At 48.3% G+C, this 24,438-nt stretch overlaps 1 protein-coding gene across 1 annotated transcript in view; it reads right to left on the bottom strand.

Moving 5' to 3' along the window:
* The window catches only part of LOC119979709 (cubilin-like), a 225,388-nt gene that overhangs the window by 148,510 nt on the left and 52,440 nt on the right, over nucleotides 1-24,438 (bottom strand). The window contains exons 9-10 of the mRNA XM_038822269.1: nucleotides 17,072-17,280; nucleotides 5,064-5,211 (exon numbers count right to left, since the gene is read on the bottom strand). Coding sequence (XP_038678197.1) covers nucleotides 5,064-5,211; nucleotides 17,072-17,280 — 357 coding nt within the window. The remainder of the gene's footprint in view (nucleotides 1-5,063; nucleotides 5,212-17,071; nucleotides 17,281-24,438) is intronic.

Genomic DNA, 24,438 nt, shown 5'->3' on the forward strand with positions numbered 1-24,438 from the left:
ACAACTGCCAATCTCCAGACGCAATTCTGCAACTCATCCGTTTCGTTCTAGACCACAACGTCTTCACCTTCGACAACAAATTCTTCATCCAGACGCACGGAACAGCCATGGGGACCAAATTTGCACCTCAGTATGCCAACATCTTCATGCACAAGTTTGAACAGGACTTCCTCACCACACAGGACTTTCAACCGATGCTATACACCAGATACATCGATGACATTTTTTTCCTTTGGACCCACGGCGAGACATCACTGAAACGACTACACGATGACATCAATAAGTTCCATCCCACCATCAAACTCACCATGGACTATTCTCCAAATTCAGTTCCATTCTTGGACACACTCGTCTCCATCAAGGACGGTCACCTCAGCACCTCGCTTTACCGCAAGCCCACAGATAATCTCACGATGCTCCACTTCTCCAGCTTTCACCCGAAACACATTAAAGAAGCCATCCCCTATGGACAAGCCCTCCGTATACACAGGATCTGCTCAGACAAGGAGGAGCGCAACAGACACCTACAGATGCTGAAAGATGCCCTCGTACGAACGGGATATGGCGCTCGACTCATTGATCGACAGTTCCACCGCGCCACAGCAAAAAACCGCACCGACCTCCTCAGAAGACAAACACGGGACACCACTGACAGAGTGCCCTTCGTCGTCCAGTACTTTCCTGGGGCGGAGAAACTACGACATCTTCTTCGCAGCCTCCAACACATCATCAGCGAGGATGGACATCTTGCCAAGGTCATCCCCACACCCCCACTACTGGCCTTCAAACAACCGCGCAACCTCAAACAAACCATTGTTTGCAGCAAATTACCCAGCCTTCAGAACAGCAACCACAACACCACAAAACCCTGCCAGGGTAATCTCTGCAAGACATGCCAGATCATCGACATGGACACCACCATTACACGTGGAAACACCACCCACCAGGTACGCGGCGCATACTCGTGCGACTCGACCAATGTAGTCTACCTCATACGCTGCAGAAAAGGATGTCCCGAAGCGTGGTACATTGGCGAGACCATGCAGACACTGCGACAACGAATAAACGGGCATCGTGCGACTATCAACAGGCAGGACTGTTCCCTTCCAGTTGGGGAACACTTCAGCAGTCAAGGACATTCAGCCTCTGATCTCCGGGTCAGCATTCTACAAGGAGGCCTTCAGGAGACGCGACAACGCAAAATTGCTGAGCAAAAACTTATAGCTAAGTTCCGCACGCATGAATGCGGACTCAACCGGGATCTGGGATTCATGTCGCATTACATTCGGCCCCCACCAACAAGCCTGGACTTGCAGAGGCCTACCGACTGAACTGGCTTGGGACAATTCACACCTCTTTAACCTGGAGTTACCTCTCTCTCTGCATCTTTGATGATTTGATTGCCTGCAGGTGCTCGCATTCCGGGGCATCTCTGACTGTGTCTATATAAACATTTCTGGAACAAGCCTTTCCATTCACCTGAAGAAGGAGCCGTGCTCCGAAAGCTCGTGTTTGAAACAAACCTGTTGGACTTTAACCTGGTGTTGTAAGACCTCTTACTGTGCTCACCCCAGTCCAACGCCGGCATCTCCACATTATGACAGTGAACACATTTGATACATTTCTTTTCATTCCTCTTCAACCCTCCTGGATTTCTTTTTTAATCTGAGGCATACTCTCCTTCTTATCTCCCATCAGATCTCCTTTACCTCTACCACTTGAATATTTCTCTTTTCCCCAGTGGGGGTGTGTGCTTGGGCGGGGTGCTCTTTCCAGGGGCTGATGCATATTCAAACCATATCAGTTGCGGGGCAACTTTTGGCACTGTCTGTCACCCCACGGCCAGAGGCCTCGGCAGTTGATGGGGGTTATGGATGGTTGGTGGGTCTACAGGCAGAGACAAATGTTACACATGATCCAGGGGTTGGCACGGTAGTGCTGTGTCTCGTTGCCCCCCAGGTGCCCCCCAGAACCTTCGCTACAACTCTCCGTGTGCTGACCCCAAGACGCGGCCTTATTAGAAGGGTGAAACCCGGGAGAGCTGCGGCCACCGTCACAACCCCATGGGACTGGTCCGGGTTGACACTCAGTGCTACTTCCACCTGGTTGGTGCACCTAGGGCCCTGGGGTTCACCTTGGGATGGAGGGCCAGCTGGTTTCAGACCTACTGCTGCTGTATCATCTGGCTCTGCCAGCCCTGGCGTCTCCCCATGGTCTGCACCATCGTGTTGACGCCCTTGACGATGTTCTCAGTAACTGGGACATGTTCTGCAGCGCCTTGGCAATGCCCACCTGTGACTGGGACAAGCTTTTCAGCGCCTCGGCCATTCCCATCTGAGAGCAGGACATGTCCTGCAGAACCTCATCAAGGTCGGCCTTGTACTGCGTGACATCCTGCAGTGAGGTAGACATACTGCCAAGACCCCAAGTCGTGGCCATCACTGACTGCATGATGCTTTGGATACTTTCACTCATGGTGCCGATTTCGTGCACCAGGATCTTCACTGCGGCTGCCATCCTTGCAGTGTAGCCTTGGTGCCACTCATTGCTAGTGCCATCACCAGTGCCCGTAACCTCTGGGGCTCCTTCAATCGGCTATGGATCTGCTGGAGTGATGCTGACATCTCCCTCTGAACATCCAGGTTGCTCCCTATCATCTCCATCAGCTCTGAGTAATACTGTTCCAGAGACTCTGCATCAGGTTGGGACACAGCTGGGTCCTGGGATGCAGCAGACCTCGAATTGCTGTCTCGCCTGGGGGTTTCTGCCTCGACCAGATGTGCATCATCGACAGTATGGTGCTCATCAGATTGTGCCCCAGAAGCCTATCCACTAACATTTCACACCGAGGTGTGTTTATCTGCGCTGGTGGAGGATGGGAGTGACAGCTGTGATGCGACTATGACAGTTGCATCCTCGGAACTCTCCTCAGAAGTGTTTTACTTGGGGTCAGGAGAGGGTGCCGCCCGGGATGGGCCAGCGCCGTCGGCTGCTGGATCTGTGGGAGAATGGACATGTGGTCAGTGGGAGGGTTGGATTGATCGTAAGGCAATCACTACTGACGTTTGACTTGTCTTCCAGGTGGAGCTTGGTGGATCCTCACATCTGTGGTGTCCGCCCACATCCGCACTGGTGACAGCCCTATTCTCAGCCACACCAGACACCTCCAGGGCCCGCTCCTCACAGGAGGTGAGGATTCTCAAATCCGGCACCACACCGCCAGTCTGGGCACCACACCGCCAGCCTGGGCACCACACCGCCAGTCTGGGCACCACACCGCCAGCCTGGGCACCACACCGCCAGTCTGGGCACCACACCGCCAGCCTGGGCACCACACCGCCAGTCTGGGCACCACACCGCCAGTCTGGGCACCACACCGCCAGCCTGGGCACCACACCACCTGTCTGGGCACCACACCGCCAGCCTGGGCACCACACCGCCAGTCTGGGCACCACACCGCCAGCCTGGGCACCACACCGCCAGCCTGGGCACCACACCGCCAGCCTGGGCACCACACCGCCAGCCTGGGCACCACACCGCCAGTCTGGGCACCACACCGCCAGTCGTGGCACCACACCACCAGTCGTGGCACCACACCGCCAGCCTGGGCACCACACCGCCAGTCTGGGCACCACACCGCCAGCCTGGGCACCACACCACCTGTCTGGGCACCACACCGCCAGTCTGGGCACCACACCGCCAGCCTGGGCACCACACCGCCAGTCGTGGCACCACACCGCCAGCCTGGGCACCACACCGCCAGCCTGGGCACCACACCGCCTGTCTGGGCACCACACCGCCAGCCTGGGCACCACACCGCCAGCCTGGGCACCACACCGCCAGCCTGGGCACCACACCACCTGTCTGGGCACCACACCGCCAGTCTGGGCACCACACCGCCAGCCTGGGCACCACACCGCCAGCCTGGGCACCACACCACCTGTCTGGGCACCACACCACCTGTCTGGGCACCACACCGCCAGCCTGGGCACCACACCGCCAGCCTGGGCACCACACCGCCAGTCTGGGCACCACACCGCCAGTCTGGGCACCACACCGCCAGCCTGGGCACCACACCGCCAGTCTGGGCACCACACCGCCAGTCTGGGCACCACATCGCCAGTCTGGGCACCACACCGCCAGCCTGGGCACCACACCGCCAGTCTGGGAACCACACCGCCAGCCTGGGCACCACACCGCCAGTCTGGGCACCACACCGCCAGCCTGGGAACCACACCGCCAGCCTGGGCACCACACCACCAGTCTGGGAACCACACCGCCAGCCTGGGCACCACACCGCCAGTCTGGGCACCACACCACCAGTCTGGGCACCACACCGCCAGTCTGGGAACCACACCGCCAGTCTGGGCACCACATCGCCAGCCTCGGCACCACATCGCCAGTCTGTGCACCACACCGCCAGTCTGTGCACCACATCGCCAGCCTGGGCCCTTTTGTGGCGATTGTGGGAGAGGTTTTCCTGAGGAGACACAGAGAGGGCATCGTGAGCCACACATGTGGTTAACCGTTCTGGGGGGGTGTGAAGGGAGGGTTGGTGTAGAGGGAGACAGCTTAATGTCAGTGGTGGGAAAGGTATGTGAGAATGTGAGAAGTTCTCGAGTTTGGTAGAAAAAAAAAGAAAGGCAGAGTATTTCTTAAATGGTGGGAAGTTGGGAAGTGTTGATGTCCAAAGGGACCTGGCTGTCCTTGTTCATGAGTCACTAAGTGCTAGCACACAGGTGCAGCAAGCAATTTGGAAGGCACATTGTATGTTGTCTCTCATTGTTAGGGCATTTGTGTACAGGAGTAAAGATGTCTTACTGCAATTGTGTAGAACCTTTGGTGAGACCGCACGTGGAGTAGTGTGTCCAGCGTTGGTCTCCTTATCTGAGGAACAGAGGGAGTGCAATGGCAGCTGCTTGTGAGACACCAGCAAGGTTTACAGCAGATTCTTGGACGGCACAAGAGGCTGGAAACATCAATAAATCCATTGGCCATGGTTATTAGCCAATAGATACCTCTGACATTATCCAGCTATACTGAGTAGAAACATTGTTACTCACTGAACATCAATGAAGATTAACTGTATTCTTTCATCACTGTCCACAAATATATACCAAGTACATTTTGCATTAATTGGATATCTCCGTGGATAATTGGGGCTGGTAAATGTTCCACTATCATCGTCAAGTTTGCCTCCACATTGTGTATCTAGTAACAACAATGAAATGAGAAACATAAGATATGCTGTATTTTTGTCCTCCAATATATCTGTCTTTACTCTCCTTGAGAATTTACCCCTTCAGCTCTGATATAATTTGATGAGTCACATACTTCAGCAAAGATGATTTTCTCCATAAAGTGCCAAATCTAAACAGCACAATCTAATGTTCACCCATTGTCCATGGTTTATTTCATTTTCATTTATCAAATCCATTTTCCTTATTACATTTGTAACATTTACAACATCACCAGTATAGACTAGGGACATTTATATAACTTTAATAAAGAACAAATAGCATTGCTTAATTATGTTTAAACTGTACTCTGATACATCCTTTGTGTCGAATTGCTGAATAACACTCAGTATCTCGGCTCACATAAAAAGAATGGCGTCTTGGTCAAAACAAAGGACTGCTGTTGTGTATAATACAGCATCCCATTGTAAATCACGAGTTTCAGGAAAGGAATCTGAGAGGAGAAAGTTATGAAGTGAAAATGAAACTCAGGTTGCTTCAGCCAATTAAGTAAAATAGTGTTCTATACTGTTTCATTAAGGTTATTCAGAGCTCATAATATAGAAATAAGAACTCTGTAACATGCTATGTATAATGTGAGCTGGTGCTGAAAAAATTAAACATTTGTTCAAACATTCAAATACAGCACCTGTTGATCAAGACCAAATTATGCTAACGTTTGGGAAAGTGAGAGGATTAATTTATACAACAAACACGGCGGGGGGTCGGAGAATCCAGCCCCAGAAGTGGACTTATAAAGAAACACACAGTGCTGCATGTGGGGCCTTGGACAATGGGGGGGGGGGGCATACTGAGAGGTGGCTGTGGGAGCATCAATCAGACACCCGAAATTCTGAGTGTGTTGATTGGCTCAATCATGCATATAAAGCAGAACAATTGGGCTCTGATTGGTAGAGTCCCCTTAGAGCAGGAAAGCTCTATCCCAGATGTTGAGAGGTGGTGGTGACTTGAGGACAGTTCGGACGGATCTCCCGATTCTCGTCTGATGTTTCTGAACTTCAATAAACCAGCAACGTGGATTCTGATTTTTGGGGCCAGCAGCCTGAGGCAACAGAGAGGTCTGTGATGACCGGGATCAGGAGGAGACACTGGCCAACAGCCATCGAGGGGAGCAGAGGGGTGACTATCAACCTCGAGGCCAGGGCTGAGGAGGGTAGGAGGCTAACCGACTCAAGAAAGAACACAGGCCAGGCCAGGGCAGGTCAGATAAAGGCAGCAAGCCAGCCAGGTGCACAAGCAGTTGTCACTTCAGCCTGGCCACTCGAATGAAAGGTGAGCAGTCGAGAGGTGCGAGGACCAGGAAGGCATTGCCATGGTTTTCGGGGAGCAGCAGGGCAACTCAACCAGAGTTGAAGGGTTGGAGAACCAGACTAGCAAAGGCCAGAGAAGAGCCAGGTAGCCAATAACAGCAGCCAGTGAGCCACCACAGGCAAACCTGCGAGCTTAGGTCATCGACGGGAGCAGCTGCAGGGGTAATTCGACCCCCCTAGGCCAGGCTGAGGAGGGCAAAGAAGCCAGATCTTTCTGAAAATTCATATTCGGTGAGGTCAAGACAGGTCAGTCAATGTTAAGAGCCACTATGAATCTGGCAGTCAAACATGCAGACAGTTGAAAGCAAGGCAAAGGGTCGAAGCTAGGCAAAATTACAGTTTGGCACTTTATTTTCGAAGGTTTCAAGTATTGAGCAGTGCCAAAACTCCACATCCACCCTCAACAACAACATCCACTGAAGGTTTGGTGACTTGTCTGATGTGTCATGTGAGAGTACCTTTAAGAAATTGGTGTTTATCAGTGATGTCAGAGTGTGGGTGGAGCTGAGCTCTGGCTCTGCTTTTTAGTTTCACTTTGAGAAAAGCTTGGGTGTGTCTGTGATTATTTTGGATTCGTTTTCAGTGTTGGAGCTGAAGCCAGACAAAACAGGTGTACTGCTGTTCTCTCTGCCATGAAAAGACTATGGGCGGTATTCTCTGCTCCACGGCACTGGAGCAGTTCTTGCCGCTCCAGCCTCCTTATGAGGCGCCATATGGGCGCTGTGTCAACCCGCGCATGCGCAGTTGGGGCAACTTATTCCTGCGCATGCACAGTTGGGCCACGCCATCCTGCGCGGGGAACTTCTTATGTGCGCCGGCCCCTCACCAACATGGCGCCGGGGTTCTGGGTCCGGCCGTGGAAGGAGGTAGGCCCGGGGGGAGGGGGGGGGAGAGGCCGGCCCACCGATTGGTAGGCCCTGATTGCAGGCCAGTCCCCATCGGAGGCGCCCCCGGTGAAGGAGCCCTCCTCCTAACCCCCCCACAGGCCGTCCCCCCAGCGTTCCCGCACAGTTCCCGCCAGCAGCGACCAGGTGTGAATGGCGCTGGCAGGACTGTAATTCTTCTCGCCGGTCGTTCAGCCCATCCGGGCCAGAGAATCGCCGCTCGCCATTTGCGGTGATTCTCCGAGCGGCCCGGCACGATTCTCGTGGCGCTGGTTTCGGGGGGTGGGAGAATCGCATGCGGGTGTCAGGGTGGCTCACGCGGCGCCCCGCCGATTCTCCCACCCGGCGTGGGGGGGGGGGGGGGGGGAGAATACCGCCCCCTCTCTTGCTCATTTGGTAAATTCAGAATTATAAATGTTCTCAGTAGTGAATGTAAACCTGATGTGCTTCTGCCAAAAGGTGTTTCTTTTGTCTTCTGGATGTTTTCCGGGAAGTTATTAAAGATTACTTGGTGTTGTATTCTTTGGAGGTTGTATTTGAATTTACGGTTGCTAAGATGTTCACTGTATGTTTTAAAAAGGTTAACTTGAGTTCATAGAATAAACATTGTTTTACTTTAAAAAATATTTTTCCATTTCTGCTGTACCACACCTGTAGAGTGGGCCGTGTGCTCCCCATACCACAATCTATTAAAAGTTGTAGGTCAGGTGAACTCCACCATACACTTTGGGGTTCTCTAAACCCTGGCCCATAACAGATGACTGCGACCTGCTGATATCTGGAGACAACACAAGCTGAAAAGCTTGAATAAGAAGTGGACTCTGAAGTGGGAATGAATCTACAAGATATTGTTCAAGCTCATTCGTGTGCAGCTGATGTGAGGAACGAAACCTACCCTGAAGACATTTCATTATGGCGAAAATCTATTCCACTGGGTATGATTGAATATTTTGTAATAAATCGACCAGAGGACATAGATAATATGGAATATTTGAGAAAAGTGTTTGACTTTTGAGGCAGAAAGCAGTTTAGAAGTCTTCATAGGTCCCATTCTGTGAGGGTGAAGGGAATGGGCATGGCGGAAAGGAGAAATTGGTTGATATTTTCGGAAACGTCCAAGTCAGTCTACTGTTATGTTTGCAAATTATTCCCTGACCCGATTAAAGGGAAACTATCATTTGTGGATGGGCACTCTATGTGGAGAAATGTTGGAAGAAATATTTCTGATCATGATACTTCCAAAGCTCATATTAAGGCCATGTGTGCATTCATTCAAAGATGTGAATTATATGGGAGAATTGATTCTGCATTATTGGCTCAATTTGGAAAGGAGTGTTCTTACTGGAGGAAGGTGCTGTGACGTTTTGCTGCCACAGTCAACTGCTGCCTTTCTTGGGACTTCCGTTGAGAAGATATGATGAATCATTAGTGCCAAGTTGAAGAATTAATTTTTTAGCCTGCCTTCAATATCTTAGTAAATCTGACAAGCTTCTCAAATGGAATTTGAAAAGTCATCAATATTGTGGCTCAGGAAAGACCAACGTTTTAACACAGCGAACCTATGATGACATCATCACAAGAATGGAAGAATGGCTCAGAAACCAATTCACTGAAGAAGTCAAAGATGCCAAATACTATTTCATATTATTTTACGTGCTTTTCAACAGAAGTTCAGATGAGAATGCTAAGAGCCACTGCAGTAAATGATTAACTGAGTTCTACCGGGAGGACATAGACACAAATCATTTTGAAGAGAAGTGAAACCATTCATTCATTTCATTGATAATGATGATCTCTGTGCTTTGATTTGCAAAGATTTGTACAACATAGTTTGCAGGCAATCTTTGCAAATATGAGATATTAACAATATCTGCCACAAATGATTCTGGTGAACATTTTTCTCTGTTTTGTAAAGTGTGAAAAATGATTTGCGAAGTACGATAACTCAGGAACATTTGACAAGTTCAGCAATCTTGACAATTGAAAGTGCATTCTTACAAAATTTACCCACGATGATGTCATTGATGATTTTGTGAAAAACAAATGCAGAAGAAAAGCCATCGAAATTGCCATGGATTGCAAACAACTGATGAAGCAAGAAAATCTAAAATATCTGCAATGGGGATTTAAAAAGCACTAAGGCAGTGATTTGTGTATTTTGGTGGCTTGCGTTGTTTGAGTTCAGGGTGGGCTGGGTCATGAGGGCATTGATTTCATTGCAGGTAGTGTTTGAAGTTTTCCCAGTGAGCCAGAGAAAACACAGCCATAGTGAGGCACAGCAAAGAATGAGTTTGGGAATTTGAAGCTAGGTGGGAATTCGAAGCTGGGTGGGGAGGAGGTGCTTTTTATCCCTGATAAGTGACTGGCAAGTAGTTTTTCTTTTCATTTGTATATTTATTTACTTTTTCTTTCGTTTTTTGGAATTGTAGTTGGATAAGTTAACCTAAGGTTTAAGACATGGCAGGAGGTCCCAGACCCGTGTCATGCTCCTCGTGTGCGGTGTGGGAGCTCAGGAATACGTCCACTGTCCCTGGCTCCTTCACGTGCAAGAAGTGTGTCCAGTTGCAGCGCCTGTTAGACCGCTTGATGGCTCTGGAGCTGCGGATCGACTCATTTTGGAGCATCCGCGATGTTGAGGACGTCATGGATAGCACGTTCAGCGAGTTGGTCACACCACAGGTGAAAGTTACTGAGCAAGATAGAAAATGGGTGACCAAAAGACAGAGCAAGAGTAGGAAGGCAGTGCAAATGTCCCCTGCGGTCATCTCCCTGCAAAACAGATATACCGCTTTGAATATTGTTGAGGGAGATGGCTCACCAGGGCAAAGCAGCAGCAGCCAGGTTCATGGCACCATGGCTGGCTCTGCTGCGCAGGAGGGCAGGAAGAAGAATGGCAGGGCTATAGTGATAGGGGACTCAATCGTAAGGGGAATAGACAGGCGGTTCTGTGGACGCAATCGAGACTCTACGATGGTATGTTTCCTCCCTGGTACAAGGGTCAAGGATGTCTCGGAGCGGCTGCAGGACATTCTGGGGAGGGGGGAGGATGGACAGCCAGCTGTTGTGGTGCACATAGGCACCAACGATACTGGTACAAAATGGGATGAAGTCCTACAAGCTGGATTCAGGGCGTTAGAAGTTAAACTAAAAAGTAGGACCTCAAAGGTAGTAATCTCAGGAATGCTACCAGTGCCACGAGTTAGTCAGAGCAGGAATGTCAGGATAGATAGGATGAATGCGTGGCTCAAGAGATGGTGCAAGAGGGAGGGATTCAGATTCCTGGGCCATTGGAACCTTTTCAGGGGGAGGTGGGGCCAGTACAAACCGGATGGTCTGCACCTGGGCAGGACTGGAACCGATGTCCTGGGGGGGTATTTGCTAGAGCTGTTGGGGAGGATTTAAACTAATGTGGCAGGGGGATGGGATCCGATGTAGGAAGTCGGAGGGAAGTAAAACGGGCCTGAAACAAAAAGCAGTAAGGGGGAAAGTGTAAGACAGAGAAGCCATAGTCAAAAATCAAAGAGTGCCACAGTACAGGGTACAATGACTGAGGAGAGTGTGAAAAGGGAGGTGGCCAATGCAGGATTGAGGGTGTTGTACCTAAATGCATGCAATAAATGGAACAAGGTAAATGAGCTTGTTGCGCACATTGAAATAGGCCGGTACGATGTTGTGGGCATCACAGAGATGTGGCTTCAAGGGGATCAGGGCTGGGATCTAAATATCCAAGTATATATGTCCTATCGAAAGGACAGGCAGATGGGCAAAGGGGGCGGGGTTGCATTGTTAGTCAGGAATTAAGTTAAATCGATAGCAAGGAGCGATATTGGATCAGAAGGCAGAGAATCTCTGTGGGTAGAGGTGAGGAATCGCAAAGGTGAAAATACCCTGATGGGAGTTATGTACAGACCCCCTAGCAGTACAGTAGTCAGGATGTGGGGCAGAAAATAAATCAGGAGATAGAAAAGACATGTAAAAAAGGCAATATTACAATAATCTTGGGGGACTTCAATATGTTGGTGGACTGGGAAAATTAGGTTGGTAGTGGATCCCAAGAAATGGAATTTGTGGAATGTCTCAGAGATGGTTTTTTGGAGCAGCTTATGACAGAGCTTATTAGGGAACAGGCAATTCTGTATTTGGTGGAATGGCAGGAGTTTTTGGGGGTTATTAGGGAGGTACAACAGAAATTCATCCCAAGGAGGAGGAACCATGCGAAGGGGAGGACAAGGCATCCATTGCTGACGAGGGATGTCAAGGACAGTACAAAGGCTAAAGAAAAAGCATACAAAGTGGCAAGAGTTAGTGGGAAACCAGAGGATTGGGAAGCCTTTAAAAGCGAGCAGAGGACAATTAAAAAAGCAAGAATGGGGGAGAAGATGCAGTACCAGTGCAAGCTAGTTAGTAATATAAAGGAAGGTAGGAAGAGATTTTTTCAATATATAAAAGGTAAGAGAGAGGCAAAAATAGACATTGGACCACTGGAAATTGTGGCTGGAGAAGTAATAATAGGAAACAAAGAAATGGCAGACGAACTAAATAGTTACTTTGCATCAGTCTTCACGGTGGAAGACACCAGTAGGATGCACGAGCTCCAGGAGAACATGGTGTTAAAGGTAAGATCCTGGCATGGATAGACGATTGGATGACTGGCAGAAGGCAAAGAGTGCGGATAAAGGGGTCTTTTTCAGGATGGCAGCCGGTAACTAGTGGTGTGGCTCTGGGGTCTGTGCTGGGACCACAACTTTTTACAATATACATTAATGATCTGGAAGAAGGTACTGAAGGCACTGTTGCTAAGTTTGCAGATGATACAAAGATCTGTAGAGGGACAGGTAGAATTGAGGAAGCAAGGGAGCTGCAGAAGGACTTAGACAAGCTAGGAGAGTGGGCAATGAAGTGGCAAATGAAATACAATGTGGAAAAGTGTGAGATTATGCACTTTGGAAGGAGGAATCTAGGCATAGACTATTTCGAAATGGGGAAATGCTTTGGAAAGCAGAAGCACGAAGGGACTTGGGAGTCCTTGTTCACGATTCTCTTAAGTTAATGTGCAGGTTCAGTCGGCAGTTAAGAAGGCAAATGCAATGTTAGCATTCATGTCAAGAGGGCTAGAATACAAAACCAGGGATGTACTTCTCAGGCTGTATAAGGCTCTGGTCAGACCCCATTTGGAGTATTGTGAGCAGTTTTGGGGCCCATATCTAAGGAAGGATGTGCTGGTCTTGGAAAGGGTCCAGAGGAGGTTCACAAGACTGATCCCTGGATTGAAGAACTTGTCATATGAGGAACGTTTGAGGACTCTGGGTCTGTACTCGTTGGAGTTTAGAAGATGGAGAGGATGTTTCCACTTGTCGGAAAAACTAGAACCAGAGAACACTATCTCAGGTTAAAGGGACGATCCTTTAAAACAGAGATGAGGAGGAATTTCTTCAGCCAGAGGGTTGTGGATCTGTGGAACTCTTTGCCACAGAAGGCTGTGGAGGCCAATTCACTGAATGTCTTTAAAACAGAGATAGATAGGTTCTTGATTAATAAGGGGATCAGGGGTTATGGGGAGAAGGCAGGAGAATAGGGATGAGAAAATATCAGCCATGATTGAATGGCGGAGCAGACTCAATGGGCCAAGTGGCCTAATTCTGCTTCTATGTCTTATGGTCTTATGTTATTTGGGGCCATGTTACCAGAGGGCGGGATGACATCATGGGGGCCCCACAGAAAGGGAGAGCTTGGAATCCCAGAAGTGTGAGACTGCCTCCGATTACAATCAGAATCTCCATCCCCGAAAGCAGGGGCAATAGCAGCTAAAACCACAATTGCAGCTGAAATGTAGCAGCTGTGGGGGTGGGGGGGTGGGGGGGGGGGGGGGTCTGGTTCTTTACAATATCTTTAAACACTGGAGTTGTGATCATGCCATTAATGTTCTCATTACATCTTCATTGGAGCCACTGGTTTGGTAAATTTGCTAATTTACAGTTTCTGATCCATGCTGCTTCTACAGAAAAAACAGATAACTCGAGACCTGCCAGTTTAATGTCAGTGATGGAAAAAATACTGGAACCTACACTGAAAGAATGGACAGCAGAACAACTGGAGAATTAAACTATAATTGCAAATATTCATCACAGATGCTGAATTACTGAAGCTTGCTTCATTATACTGCATAGACTGAGAATTGGTTAAATGACAGAAAACTTATGGAGGAATAAAAGGGTCATTCTCAGGTTGGCAGGCCTTAACTGGTGGATAACCGCAATAGATCAGTGCTGGGATCACAGCTTGTTCACAATCTAAATAAATCACTTGGATATGGAGACCAAATGTAATAACTGCAAGTTTGCTAAATCCTGGTGGAAATGTATGTTGTGAGAAGGATGCAAGGAGGCTTCAAGGGATTTGGACGAGCTAAGTGATTGAGCATGAATGCAGCAGATGGAAGGTAATGTGAGAAAGTGAGAAGTTATCCACTTTGGTAGAAAGAAACAAAAAGGCAGAGAATTTCTTAAATGGTGAAACATTGGGAAGTGTTGATGTCCAAAGGAACCTGGCTGACCTTGAGCCACTAAAAGCTAGAACGCAGGCGCAGCAAGCAATTTGGAAGGCATGTGGTATGTTATCTCTCAGTGTTAAGACATCTTGATATCTTGCTGCAATTGTATAGAACCTTTGGTGACACTGCACCTGGAGCAGTGTGTCCAGTTTTCGTCTCTTTATCTAAGGAAGGATACACTTGCCACAAAGGGAGTGCAATGCAGGTTCACCAGACTGATTACTGGGATGGCGGGATTGTATTTGGTAGAGATATTTAGGAATTCGATCCTGTTTCGATGAATGAAAGGTTTGAATCTTTGAATCATTGAAACTTACAAATTTCTTACATGATGTGACAGTATAGATGTGGCTGGGTGATGAATCTAGAACCAGAGACACGGGGCGAAATTCTCCGCCCTCCACGACGGGTTGGAGAATAGCGGGAGGGCCTTCCCGACATTTTTGCCGCCTTCCCGCTATTCTCCCCCCCCCCCCCCCCGCCGAAGTCCCGACCCGAATCGCTGCCGCCGTTTTTTTACGGCCGGCAGCGATTCTCAGCTGTTAGATGGGCCGAAGTCCCAGCCCTTTACGCCGTTTTTACGAACGGCAAACACACCTGGTCTTGCCGTTCGTAAAAATGGCGTGACTAACTCGCTATTAATAACCATGGCACCGATTGGCACGGCCGTACCACGGCCGTGCCAAGGGTGCCATGGGCCCGGGATCGGTGGGCACCGATCGCGGGCAGCGGGCCCGATGCCCGCGCACTACTTGTCATTCCGCCGCCCCGCAGTATCCATTCGCGGGGCGGCTGAGGGGCAACCCGGCCCGCGCATGCGCGGGTTTCGCGCAAAAACGCGATGACGTCATCCGCGCATGCGCGGGTTGGAGTCTTCCAAACTGCGCATGCGCAGCTGACGCCATATGACGCGTCAGCCGGCGCTAACTCCGTCAAGCGGGCTTAACGATTTTCGTTAAGCCCGTCTTGCCGGAGCCTACGGCGTCGGGCTGCTAGCCCCGACCGGGGACCAGAATCGGTCCCCGGTCGGGAAGGGGCGCGCTGCCGTAAAACCCGCACGGGTTTTACGCCAGCTTTACGATTTCTCCCGTTTTGGGAGAATCGCACCCACAGTCTCACAATAATAATTTTTTTTAAATAAATAAATTTACAGTACCCAATTTATTTATTTTTGCCAATTAAGGGGCAATTTAGTGTGGCCAATCCGCCTACCCTGCACATCTTTGGGTTGTGGGGGTGAAACCCACGCAGACACGGGGAGAATGTGCAAACTCCACACGGACAGTGACCCAGAGCCGGGATCGAACCTGGGCCCTCGGCACCGTGAGGCAGCAGGGCTAACCCACTGCGTCACCGTGCTGCCCTTCAATAATAATAACCTTTTATTGCCACAAGTATGAAGTTACTGTGAAAAGCCCCGAGTCGCCACATTTCGGCACCTGTTCGGGTAAGCTGGCACAGTAATTGAATCCGCGCTGCTGGCCTTGTAATGCATCGCAAACCAGCTGTCTAGCCCACTGAGCTAAACCAGCCAGGTCATTTTAGGCTCAGATGAGGGATTTCTTCACTCAGACGGTGGTGAATCTTTAGAATTCTCTACCCCAGAGGACTGTGGAAGGACAATCACAGAACTCGCTCAAGACAGAAATCGATAGATTTCAGGATACCAATCACACCAAGGGATACAGAGATAGTGGAGGAAAATTGTATAAAAAAGGTTATCAGCTACGATCTGTGCAGAAAGGGGTTGACCGGTGGAATGGCCTACTCCTGCTGCTATGTTTTTCTGTTCCTGTGTTCTTATGTTGACCTGAGAGAAATATTTGAAGGTGTTTAAATATTAAATGTCACAAACTTTAATTTTCACATATCATCAACAAGTTACCCCAGTTGACTCATAACAAAGGTTAGGATATATGGAATCGAGGATAATTAGCTAAATGGAAATTTAAAAATAAGAAGTGAAGACTGGAGGTGAAGTGTATTCAGATTAGAAAGCGATTGAAAATGTGGTTCCACAAGGATCAGGGATGAACCCATTGTTATTTATAAATTATATCTGTGGTTTTGACTATGAAACAAGCAAGATGACATCAAAATTTACAAATGATAGCATTGGAGAAGACATTAGAAAGCTTAGAGAGTAAGCCGTTAAGTAGAAAATAAGTTTCAAGACAGATAAATGAGACGATGCACTTTGTTTTAAAAAGATAGAAACATCACTTAAATCTGAGCTAATAAAACATAGTGACTGGGTTAGGAAAGCAAAGGGATCTTTGTTTTAAATCATTTAAAACAGCATTGCTAGTAAAATAATAAAAAATGGCAATTTACCACTCAGATTTATTTCTAGACTGCATAATTCAACGATAATGACGTTGTGTAGCATGTATAGAGCTGTGGTGAGGCCATGCAAAATTCACTGAGCACTGTTCTATCTTCCATTGTACAAAAAAACACAGAAACAATGGAGAAAGTACAAATTTGATAAACAAGGGTGGTGCCCAAAACTGAGAGATTACACCTCCAGGGAATATCTGAACAGGTCGGCTACTTTTCTTTAAAAAAGAAACATGGAATGAGCTGACAGAGAACTTCAAAACTGTGAATGATTTGAGCAGCGTAAATAATGGAGAATCCAAAAACATGGACCCAAAATATAAGCCAGTTCCTAATACATCCATTTGTGACATAAGAAGACATGTCTTTACCCAGAGGGTGGAACAAGCTACCACAGGAAATGGTTGAGACAGATCGCTCAGATACTTTCTAAGGAAAAGTAGATGATTACATGGAAGAAAAGGGGCAAGAAATAGGCTGAGATGAGGCAGCTGGAAAAGGAGAAATCTCTTGTTGAGAAGGCACACGGACACAGATTAGTTCTGGCCTATTTCTATGCTGTATATTCTGTACAGTTCTTTATAATAAGAGCATCATGATGCGAGGCATAATGAATGGAGATCTTAACAAATCCTTATCGACTCTCTGAAAGTAGTCACATCTGCGAAATCATTTTTCTACCCTGCGAATACCAACTGCACAGATCAAGAGAAGAAATTTATCACTTACTTTTATTTGCAGATATCTCAAAGTAATTTGCAGTAAAGCCGGGACCACTATTTTGGGAATCAGATTGGAAATAAACAGTCATAGCGTTGGCCGATGATGTAAATGCACGATTTGATCCAGTACATATTGTGGAAAGCACTGGAGAATTTGTTGAAGGCCCATCATATATTTTAACATAATCTTTTGAGCAACCTGGTGTAGCTTCCAACCTGCAGAGAGAATTAATTTCCCATTTCATTTCTTTTATGAACAATTTACTTCATAAACCCTGCCCCATATTGGATACCAATTCAAAACATATGGAGGCATTGAACAAGGATCAACCAAAAAGTTCCAAACTTTGTCAACTCAAACACAAATGTACCTCAGGTTAATGTAATGTAATTTATTAGATCATCTGAGGGAGGGACAAATGTCAGGTGGATGTACCTTCAAGAAATGTCTGTTTATCAAATAGCTGCAGTGATGTCAGTGTATGGGTGCAGCTGGCTGTCAGTCGGTCTTTTTACTTTCATTTTGAGCTGAAAAGTTGGTTTGTGGCTCTGTTTTTGGTTTAATTTTCAGTTGGAGAGCTGTATTCAAACAAGAAGCTGTATCTCTCTCTCTCTCTCTAAAAAATATCGCCAGATCCCTTGATGATTTCAAAGTCATACATGTTTCTGTCGAGAATTTAAACCTGCTGTCTTTGTTAAAAAAGGGTTTAACTTATGGATGTTGCTAGGAAAGGTATTAAGGGTTACCTATAGAGTATTGTATCTGTGGGGTTATGTGTGTTGGTAGTTGGTAAGACGTTTACTGTGTGTTTATAAAATGTTAACTTGGTTCGTAGAATAAACATTGTTTTGTTTTCAAAAGAGCTTAAGGTCTCTGTTGCATAACACCTGGAGAGTGCGCTCCCCAAAACCAAAATCTATTAAAAGTTGTGGGTCAGGTGAACTCCATGATATACTTTGGAGTTTTCTAAACCCTGGCCCATAATAAATTGGGGGCTTGTGGGGTAAAAGTCTATCTTTTGTGATTCGGTTGGCTTAGTGAATTTAAAGACGGTGAGAGGTGAGCATATATGTGTTTTCTTTTCAGGTGTGGTATTCCAGTTTTAGTAGGGAGTGTGTTGTGGACAATGGCTCTTTCAGAGGATCGGAGGTTTTTGAGGGTGGAGAAGGTTACACACAGTGCCTTACGAACAGAGACTAAAAAAAAGGCTTTTAGATTTGGCAGACATTGCAGTTAAGGTTACCTGACAGGCTACGAAAAGATGAGGTACTTCGGACGGTAGCTGAGCATTAAAAAATTCCTGAGATACAGTATGATGAATTCAAACTGGCAAAAATTCAGTTACAGATTAAAAAGATGGAACATGAGAAAGAATTAAAGCAGCTTGAATACGCAATGAGGGACAAAGAAAAAGAGAAAGAGATAGAGAGGAAATAGGAAAAAAGAGAGAAAGAGATAGAGAGGATAGGAGAGAGAAAGAGAGAGAGAGGAAAGGGAAAGAGATAGAGAGGAAAGAGAAAAAGAGAGAGAGTTTGAACTTCGGAGAATGGCCATGAAACACGACAGTCATTTAAAAGTGGTGGATGTAAAGGGAAACATACAGTATGAGGATATTGATGAGGATAATGAACCTGAGCATCATAGTCAAAGGCTTGATGGGGATCTATTTAAATATGTCAATGCATTGGCAAGGTTTGATGATAAGGAGGTAGAATCTTTTTTCATTTCATTTGAGAGGTAGCTAAAGAAATGAAGTGGCCACAGGACATGTGGGTATTACTGATTCAAACAAAGTTGGTCGGTCGAGCTAGTGAAGTGTTTGCATCACTATCACAGGAGGTATCGGAAACGTATGAGGAGGTGAAAAAATCCATCTTAGGTGCATATGAACTAGTGCCTGAAGCCGACAGAGAAAGGATTAGAAATTTAAGGAAAGAACCTGGTCAAACATACTTGGAGTTTTAGAGGATTAAACAGAGTAATTTTGATCGTGGATAAGGGCTTTAAAAATAGACCAAATGTATGAAGCTCTCAGAGAAATTATACTTTTGGAGGAGTTTAAAAATTCAATTCCTGATGTATTGAGAACTCATGTGGAAGAGCAGAGGACTAAAACTGTGAGGTTAGCAGCAGAAATGGCAGATGAGTATGAATTAGTTCATAAATCAAAGCTTGGTTTCAGACATCAGAAACTGGGGAAAAGAGAAATACTCAAGTGGTAGAGGTCAAGGTGATCTGATGGGAGATAATAAGGAGAGTGTACCTCAGATTAAAAAAGAAATCCAGGAGGGTAGAAGAGACATTAAAAGCTTCAAATTTTTTCACTGTAATGGTCTAAATGTTTACAGGGCCAAGTTTATGACAGTGGAAACACCACCCACCAGGTACGCGGCGCATACTCGTGCGACTCGACCAATGTAGTCTACCTCATACGCTGCAGAAAAGGATGTCCCGAAGCGTGGTACATTGGCGAGACCATGCAGACACTGCGACAACGAATAAACGGGCATCGTGCGACTATCAACAGGCAGGACTGTTCCCTTCCAGTTGGGGAACACTTCAGCAGTCAAGGACATTCAGCCTCTGATCTCCGGGTCAGCATTCTACAAGGAGGCCTTCAGGAGACGCGACAACGCAAAATTGCTGAGCAAAAACTTATAGCTAAGTTCCGCACGCATGAATGCGGACTCAACCGGGATCTGGGATTCATGTCGCATTACATTCGGCCCCCACCAACAAGCCTGGACTTGCAGAGGCCTACCGACTGAACTGGCTTGGGACAATTCACACCTCTTTAACCTGGAGTTACCTCTCTCTCTGCATCTTTGATGATTTGATTGCCTGCAGGTGCTCGCATTCCGGGGCATCTCTGACTGTGTCTATATAAACATTTCTGGAACAAGCCTTTCCATTCACCTGAAGAAGGAGCCGTGCTCCGAAAGCTCGTGTTTGAAACAAACCTGTTGGACTTTAACCTGGTGTTGTAAGACTTCTTACTGTGCTCACCCCAGTCCAACGCCGGCATCTCCACATCATGGCTACCATTGACACCGCAAACTGCCGGCTCAAAGTGGAGAGGATCTCCAGGAAGATCGCGCATATAGACACTGACATTCAGTTTCTACAAAGATGCAAAAAAGCAGACAAGATCCCGAAAGGACTACAGATCAAAAACCCACTCAAGTCGACTTACAACACAGACTACGCTGAAAGACTCTGCCACCGCACCTCTGTCACACTCCTCAAACACCTCGTACACCAACTCTACAGCAGTCGACGCAACCTGGAAACCAAGAGAGAGGCCATATTCTCAACTTGCGCTCAGGACACAGCAGACCAGCTGCGGAACACCGCCAAACAGATGAGACAGCAATACTATGCCACCTACATGCACACCAAGAACAGGAAGCTTGAGAAACTTGGCATCACCACCAGCAGCAATCAAGCTTCTCCCGGTACAACAGTCGAAAACAATACAGGGAAATCCATTGTCAACTTGTCAGACTACACCCTTCAACCAGACGAAATCGAAGTCCTCAGCAGAGGGCTCAATTTCTGCACCACCACCAAAATGGACCCCATCAGTCTCGCGGCAGATACGGAGGAATTCATCAGGCGAATGAGGCTCCGGGAATTCTTCCACAGACCCCAAGAGGCCGACAGCGAACCCAGGGACACGACCAATGAACCGGAACAGCAGACCGCGAGATCTGCAGTGCAGCAACCAAAAAGGAAAGAGTCAAATTGGACCCCTCCGGAAGGCCGCTGCCCTAGACTCGACATGTATGCTCAAGCCGTCAGAAGTCGTGTCAATGCCAGATTTATCACTCGCAATCACAAGGCAGCCTCAAACGTCACCCAAGCACAACGCAACGCCATCCGCACTCTCAAGACCAACCGCAACATCGTCATCAAACCAGCAGACAAAGGAGGGGCCACCGTCATACTGAACAGAACAGACTACTGCAAAGAAGTATACCGACAACTCGACAACCAGGAACACTACAGGCAGTTACCCGCAGATCCAACCAAGGAACACATCCGCCAACTCAGCAGACTGATCAAGACCTTAGATCCAGACCTTCAGAACACCCTACGTGCTCTCATCCCACGTAATCCCCGCATTGGAGATCTCTACTGCCTCCCGAAAATACACAAGGCCAACACACCAGGCCGTCCTATCGTTTCAGGCAATGGGACCCTGTGTGAGAACCTCTCTGGCCACATCGAGGGCATCTTGAAACCCATCGTACAAGGTACACCCAGCTTCTGTCGCGACACGACGGACTTCCTACAGAAACTCAGCACCCATGGACCAGTTGAACCAGGAACATTCCTCGTCACAATGGATGTCTCGGCACTCTACACCAGCATCCCCCATGACGACGGCATTGCTGCAACAGCCTCAGTCCTCAACACCGACAACTGCCAATCTCCAGACGCAATTCTGCAACTCATCCGTTTCGTTCTAGACCACAACGTCTTCACCTTCGACAACAAATTCTTCATCCAGACGCACGGAACAGCCATGGGGACCAAATTTGCACCTCAGTATGCCAACATCTTCATGCACAAGTTTGAACAGGACTTCCTCACCACACAGGACTTTCAACCGATGCTATACACCAGATACATCGATGACATTTTTTTCCTTTGGACCCACGGCGAGACATCACTGAAACGACTACACGATGACATCAATAAGTTCCATCCCACCATCAAACTCACCATGGACTATTCTCCAAATTCAGTTCCATTCTTGGACACACTCGTCTCCATCAAGGACGGTCACCTCAGCACCTCGCTTTACCGCAAGCCCACAGATAATCTCACGATGCTCCACTTCTCCAGCTTTCACCCGAAACACATTAAAGAAGCCATCCCCTATGGACAAGCCCTCCGTATACACAGGATCTGCTCAGACAAGGAGGAGCGCAACAGACACCTACAGATGCTGAAAGATGCCCTCGTACGAACGGGATATGGCGCTCGACTCATTGATCGACAGTTCCACCGCGCCACAGCAAAAAACCGCACCGACCTCCTCAGAAGACAAACACGGGACACCACTGACAGAGTACCCTTCGTCGTCCAGTACTTTCCTGGGGCGGAGAAACTACGACATCTTCTTCGCAGCCTCCAACACATCATCAGCGAGGATGGACATCTTGCCAAGGTCATCCCCACACCCCCACTACTGGCCTTCAAACAACCGCGCAACCTCAAACAAACCATTGTTTGCAGCAAATTACCCAGCCTTCAGAACAGCAACCACAACACCACAAAACCCTGCCAGGGTAATCTCTGCAAGACATGCCAGATCATCGACATGGACACCACCATTACACGTGGAAACACCACCCACCAGGTACGCGGCGCATACTCGTGCGACTCGACCAATGTAGTCTACCTCATACGCTGCAGAAAAGGATGTCCCGAAGCGTGGTACATTGGCGAGACCATGCAGACACTGCGACAACGAATAAACGGGCATCGTGCGACTATCAACAGGCAGGACTGTTCCCTTCCAGTTGGGGAACACTTCAGCAGTCAAGGACATTCAGCCTCTGATCTCCGGGTCAGCATTCTACAAGGAGGCCTTCAGGAGACGCGACAACGCAAAATTGCTGAGCAAAAACTTATAGCTAAGTTCCGCACGCATGAATGCGGACTCAACCGGGATCTGGGATTCATGTCGCATTACATTCGGCCCCCACCAACAAGCCTGGACTTGCAGAGGCCTACCGACTGAACTGGCTTGGGACAATTCACACCTCTTTAACCTGGAGTTACCTCTCTCTCTGCATCTTTGATGATTTGATTGCCTGCAGGTGCTCGCATTCCGGGGCATCTCTGACTGTGTCTATATAAACATTTCTGGAACAAGCCTTTCCATTCACCTGAAGAAGGAGCCGTGCTCCGAAAGCTCGTGTTTGAAACAAACCTGTTGGACTTTAACCTGGTGTTGTAAGACCTCTTACTGTGCTCACCCCAGTCCAACGCCGGCATCTCCACATTATGACAGTGAACACATTTGATACATTTCTTTTCATTCCTCTTCAACCCTCCTGGATTTCTTTTTTAATCTGAGGCATACTCTCCTTCTTATCTCCCATCAGATCTCCTTTACCTCTACCACTTGAATATTTCTCTTTTCCCCAGTGGGGGTGTGTGCTTGGGCGGGGTGCTCTTTCCAGGGGCTGATGCATATTCAAAGCATATCAGTTGCGGGGCAACTTTTGGCACTGTCTGTCACCCCACGGCCAGAGGCCTCGGCAGTTGATGGGGGTTATGGATGGTTGGTGGGTCTACAGGCAGAGACAAATGTTACACATGATCCAGGGGTTGGCACGGTAGTGCTGTGTCTCGTTGCCCCCCAGGTGCCCCCCAGAACCTTCGCTACAACTCTCCGTGTGCTGACCCCAAGACGCGGCCTTATTAGAAGGGTGAAACCCGGGAGAGCTGCGGCCACCGTCACAACCCCATGGGACTGGTCCGGGTTGACACTCAGTGCTACTTCCACCTGGTTGGTGCACCTAGGGCCCTGGGGTTCACCTTGGGATGGAGGGCCAGCTGGTTTCAGACCTACTGCTGCTGTATCATCTGGCTCTGCCAGCCCTGGCGTCTCCCCATGGTCTGCACCATCGTGTTGACGCCCTTGACGATGTTCTCAGTAACTGGGACATGTTCTGCAGCGCCTTGGCAATGCCCACCTGTGACTGGGACAAGCTTTTCAGCGCCTCGGCCATTCCCATCTGAGAGCAGGACATGTCCTGCAGAACCTCATCAAGGTCGGCCTTGTACTGCGTGACATCCTGCAGTGAGGTAGACATACTGCCAAGACCCCAAGTCGTGGCCATCACTGACTGCATGATGCTTTGGATACTTTCACTCATGGTGCCGATTTCGTGCACCAGGATCTTCACTGCGGCTGCCATCCTTGCAGTGTAGCCTTGGTGCCACTCATTGCTAGTGCCATCACCAGTGCCCGTAACCTCTGGGGCTCCTTCAATCGGCTATGGATCTGCTGGAGTGATGCTGACATCTCCCTCTGAACATCCAGGTTGCTCCCTATCATCTCCATCAGCTCTGAGTAATACTGTTCCAGAGACTCTGCATCAGGTTGGGACACAGCTGGGTCCTGGGATGCAGCAGACCTCGAATTGCTGTCTCGCCTGGGGGTTTCTGCCTCGACCAGATGTGCATCATCGACAGTATGGTGCTCATCAGATTGTGCCCCAGAAGCCTATCCACTAACATTTCACACCGAGGTGTGTTTATCTGCGCTGGTGGAGGATGGGAGTGACAGCTGTGATGCGACTATGACAGTTGCATCCTCGGAACTCTCCTCAGAAGTGTTTTACTTGGGGTCA

Source organism: Scyliorhinus canicula, chromosome 16 (assembly GCF_902713615.1).
Source record: "Scyliorhinus canicula chromosome 16, sScyCan1.1, whole genome shotgun sequence".
NCBI lineage: Eukaryota > Metazoa > Chordata > Chondrichthyes > Carcharhiniformes > Scyliorhinidae > Scyliorhinus > Scyliorhinus canicula.